Raw genomic sequence first — 5,177 nt, forward strand, 5'->3', positions numbered from 1 at the left:
CTGAGCAATGGTACACTTATGGAATCCTCTACGGACTTCTTCTTACGCACAAGTTTCCAACCAATCCACCCTAAGTTTCACTAGTGGATCCCACCTCCTCCATAATCCCAACTATAATTTGGCAACTCAGCCTGTAACATCAATCTTGTAAGTATCTGCCCGTAAATGTAGCATTATTTAGATCTCTCCCATTATGATGTTTTTAAATGTGTCTGAATGTCCCCTACCCCTTTTCTCTCTAACTGTCGGCGTGTCCAATATGGTGTAAGCATCCTGCTGCCAGGGGGCTTGCCCACATTTTTTATGAAAAATATTTAGGTGGGGGAACTTCTGCCCCCATCTCCGGTGAAAATTCTAAAAAAAACTGTGTACCATTGCCGCTCAGAAACCGTCTATGGACGGTAGATAGGCTAATGTGGCATCGGCTCAACATCTATGGATAACACATTGCTCCAATGCTTATTCTCATGTGAAGTCTTGATCACATCCTACTCCCCTATAGGTCGCATCGCTTTACACCACATGGCCAGTCTTCGTTGTTGGTTTGGCGGTCACAGGCCAATCATGCGATTGGCCTATGTGCATAACTATTACATACATCTTGTTGGAGTGTAATAAGTGGTTTTTCTTTTACAAGTTTGCTACGATGTCATGGGTGTCTATTGGCTGGATCAAAAGGAAGAATTTGCACTGTGGAAATTGGCGAGTAGAAGTGGGTATGTTAATAGGATTTCCCGAATGTGCGTGTGTGTGTGTCTTGGGGGGGGGGGGGTGCTTAAAACCAAAGTCTCATGCATATTCTGGAAAAAGAATATCTTTAGCCGTGTGCAACATAGAAGCCTCTATTGCTACCAAGATATTTAAATATATTAAAATAGGAGCTATAACATATGAAGACAGTACAAAATAAGTAAGTAGCACAAATTCTGTTGATGGAAATGCATTATTTTGATTTAGACGAAATCTAGTTTAACCAAATGTCCAAACTAAAAATTATTATACAAGTAATGCATTTTCAGATTAAACTGCAATTCCACCATAATATTTTAATGTTTGTGATTAATAGATGTTTGAGTTGCACACACCAAACTTTGATATCAACATTATCAATGTTTGTGATTAAATTAAAAATATTTGGTATAAATGGATAACAAATGAACTTAGAGATGTTGTAGTTATTATTAATTATAATATATCACTATAGCTAATCATAAATGAGGTATATTCCTATATGCAGAACTACTGCTCGGTTACTTGCTGTTAAAAGAGGTTATTGCATAAATTTTCACAAATTAGTTTTCCAACACAATCGTTGTAACAACTGTTGTAGGCACCATTAAAATAAATGTGCGGTGTTATGTGTTTGCTCATTCTCACATTTGAAAAAACCGCTTTTTTGTTTCGAATTATGCATTTATTTTTTTATGCCTTATACTATTTTTTATTCAAAAGAAGTATAATATCGGTATCGGTAAGTTTTGAGAAGTTAGTTAATACATTATCGTAAACTTTGGTATAACCATATGTCAGATTAAAATTATGCATATAAGATCTTTTCTTTTCCTGAATATATATATATATATATATATATATATATATATATATATGTATATATATATATAAAATCGGCAAAACACTTGTGTTTAAATAAAGAGACAATATATAACGTAAAGTAGCCAAAAAATTAGGTAGTGCAGTAGGAATTTGTATGAACTGAAGACGAGTGAATCTCTAATTTGTAAATGCGGCACACGAGCAATTGCGTAAATTGTAGGAATTATATTAACAATTATGTTTTTTAGCAATGTCAAGATTGCGTATTGTCTTACTATGAATTTATTACCCTCGCGTGTAACACACAAGTAAATGACACTTAATTGAAATGTGATTGAGTAAATCATGTGTGGGAATGATTCTAAAGAAAAATGTGAGGGGTCCAAAAGCGCAACTCCACCTCGTAATGGATTGGGATTCTCTCTCCTTTCAATGGCAGAGATGTTTGCGGTGTGGTTTTGTGGTCTGGCTGCTCTCATTGGCAGTAAGATTCTCAAACCCTCTGTGTTAATCATGTTTAGGTGGTCTAATCTTTACCTAATAATAAACGACAGAGACTTTCATAGTTCTCCATCCGTCACCGTTTTATATCCGTTGATTTTTTTTAAGTATAAAAATCGACGGCTGAGATTAAAAGTATATCTAGGGTTGATGAAAATTACCCACCAATGCCACCCATAAGTAAGCAAAAAACTATTGGTTTTTCTTCTTGTCCGTCAAACAAAATAATTTATCAATGTTAGGCACTATACGTCAGGGCAGTCGAACTCGCCTCTTAAGCCAGCTCGAGGCCAACAAAAACTGTGACACTCGGTAGAGGGACGCTCGCAGCGTCTCTGGCTGGCCTGGATGGATTAGATCGTGCATCCGGCGCAGTCGATGCACGTCCGGAACACTACGGCTCATGGTGGTAGCACGTGATGCTCTTAGCCAGCCGGGGTGCGGTTGCTAGCAGGGCATGGTAGCGACGACTAGGAGCGGTGTGGCGACTCCTGGTGGTAGATGTGAAGCCCGCGACAGTGCACACAGGATGAAGGCCAGTGGACGAGAGTGAGTGACGGCTAATGATCCCATTACGGTAATCCTAAACTGTAAATTCTAACACCAAACAACTAATTAGATTCATTGCAAAGTTACCCATTTTTAATGATCCAAGGGATTGTACAGCACAATGTTATGCTAGTACGGAGCACATTTTTATACTTTGAGCTTTTAGTGTGATACACTTTTGTTTTCTTTCTTGCTTGATTTCTAGTACCAGTGAAGATTGCTGTTAGAGAACCAAACAAGTAATTTCCGTCTCGGTGACCCGAGATTGTTGCGTTGTTGATGGCACCAATGGAAATCCCAAAATTGTTGGGCTTATTGATGACCACGACCCTCTTAACCTTGAGATATCTCTGTCTGTAAGTTGTATGAAACTTTGAAACTCATCTTTCTTAATCTGAAAAAAAAAGCATAACGTTGGTTGTTGCAATGTGAACTGCTCCTTTTCTGAAAGGTCAAAAGCTGGGACTGGTGAGATGATGATGATGATGATGATGATGGACTGCCACCAACTGCACCGATAAACAAACCTCATGAGCAGAGACCGGTCAGCTCAGACTCTCACCAACCAACTTTCTCTCATTGTCAATATAATCATAGCCATCAAAGGTATCCATCCAATCTGCAGATCAGCAGAGCATCCTCAAGAACACAGCAGCCCCATGGATCCAAAGATGTGATTTTTCTTTTCTTTCTGGTTCTCAGTAATCTCTGAGTTCCTCGTCTGTTTTTCTCACTCTGAAATCTGAATCATGTGTGCGTTCTGCAATCTGCAGCGGTGGGAATGGGATCTCCCGGGCGGCGCCGCTGGAGGCGCTGCTGTTCGACATCGACGGCACCATGTGCGTCTCCGACCCGTTCCACCACCGCGCCTTCTCGGAGCTCCTCCAGAACCTGGGCTACAACGGCGGGGCGCCCATCACGCCGGAGTTCGGCATGGCGCACATGGCCGGCCGCAGCAACGAGCAGATCGGCCGCTTCCTCTTCCCGGACTGGCCGCAGGCCCGGCTCGACGCCTTCTTCGCCGAGAAGGAGGCGCTCTTCGCGCGGTACGCCGGGGAGGGGCTCCGGGAGGTGCCCGGGCTGGCGGAGCTGTGCCGGTGGGCGCGGGAGCGCGGGCTGAAGCGGGCCGCCGTCACCAACGCGCCCCGCGCCAACGCCGAGCTCATGATCGGGATCCTCGGCCTGGCCGACTTCTTCCAGCTCGTCGTCGCCGGCGAGGACTGCGGCGAGGGCCGTTCCAAGCCCTGCCCCGACCCCTACCTCCGCGCGCTTGACCTGCTCGGCGCGTCGGCGGAGCGGTCTCTGGTGTTCGAGGACTCCGTCGTCGGCGTGCAGGCCGGCGTGGCCGCGGGGATGCCCGTCGTGGCTGTCGCGAGCGAGAGCCGGGAGGCCAAGGTCGTCGCCGCCGGCGCGTCCATGGTCGTCAGGGACTACCGCGACGCCGAGCTCTGGGCCGCGTTGGAGGCTGCTGCCGGAGCTCCCAAGATTGATTCAGAGCCGAGCGCGGTGGACGCCAAGCTCTGAGCCTCTTGTTTCCGTTGGAGAATTGAGTAGCTGGAATCCCGTTTCCTTTTCCTTGTCGTTATACTAGTGCAGAATCCAGATTCCAAATTCAGTTCAGAACCAGAGAAAGAAATGAAAGTAAACCGTGGTTCAAATTGAGATTTTCGTACAACCAAATCAAGCATTTCTTACAATTTTCATTCAATCAATCTTTGGTGGTTTCATACATCTCATATATACTAATGGTATGTATTAGGCCTTATAAAGCCAGATGGAGGGAGGTCCATCTTTGATTGGAGAGAGCATCTATCTTCTTGGCCTGGCAGGAGAAATATCTATTCCCTCTGTCCATAAATGTAAGACGTTTTGACAGTTTATAGAGAGAGCGTCTATCTTCCCGGCTTGTCATCAGTAGTGCGGTCGCTTTGCAGAGGTGAGGCAAACCTATCATCATGCAATGTGACTACAAACATATTTCCTTCAAAGTTGTTCACGAAGGATGACATAGAGGATTGCCATCTTTTAAATCAAATTCAGACACGGATGTTTTGTTCGCTAAGATTAATGGAGAGCCGAATACGGTTGCATATTCCCATCGTAACCGTGGGAGATTTGAGGTGAGCACTGCATGTTGGTTGCATTCTGCTCCGGAGTTGTTTCTCCCGAAGAGTTTAAAGTTTAGTGTTACTAACAGACTGTAATCCTTTATTGATTGATAAAGATGTTTTTGTTTTTCCGACGATATTTTCATGATGAAGGGTCAATGCTTCGCTCACCTACAAGACTGCAACGAAGGGCAATGAATGGATGTACTCGCTCTAATGTAAACTGGCTATTCATAGGGCAACAAATAAACACCCACAAGATTGCAAGGACAGGATACAACTTCATTTGTAGTCTGTTTTGCTCTCCTTTTGTTTCTCTTTGTGATTTTTGTTTGTAAATACTCTCTCACGGCCTTTCCAATGCGGACCCACAATACGTCCACAAACGTCTGGACCAAGGTGTCCGGATGTATTTTGCCATTCAATGCGGACCCCTAATCGTGCCGGCCAAGAGCGGACGCAATC

The 5,177-nt window shown here is 44.0% G+C and overlaps 1 protein-coding gene across 1 annotated transcript; it reads left to right on the top strand.

Annotated features, from left to right (window-relative positions):
• The first annotated feature begins 3,103 nt into the window (after positions 1-3,103).
• LOC123165297 (haloacid dehalogenase-like hydrolase domain-containing protein Sgpp) lies at positions 3,104-4,284 on the top strand. Its single transcript, XM_044582923.1, has 2 exons — positions 3,104-3,277; positions 3,378-4,284. Exons 1-2 carry the CDS (start codon positions 3,135-3,137, stop codon positions 4,126-4,128), a joined length of 894 nt encoding a protein of 297 aa, XP_044438858.1. The 5' UTR covers positions 3,104-3,134; the 3' UTR covers positions 4,129-4,284.
• The last annotated feature ends 893 nt before the right edge of the window (positions 4,285-5,177 follow it).

Source organism: Triticum aestivum, chromosome 7D (genome assembly GCF_018294505.1).
Source record: "Triticum aestivum cultivar Chinese Spring chromosome 7D, IWGSC CS RefSeq v2.1, whole genome shotgun sequence".
NCBI lineage: Eukaryota > Viridiplantae > Streptophyta > Magnoliopsida > Poales > Poaceae > Triticum > Triticum aestivum.

Coding starts and splice junctions, on each gene's coding strand:
- LOC123165297 (XM_044582923.1), top strand. CDS start 3,135: ATGAGCAGAGACCGGTCAGCTCAGACTCTCACCAACCAACTTTCTCTC. Junction 3,278..3,377: donor AGCCCCATGGATCCAAAGAT/GTGATTTTTCTT, acceptor TGCAATCTGCAG/CGGTGGGAATGGGATCTCCC.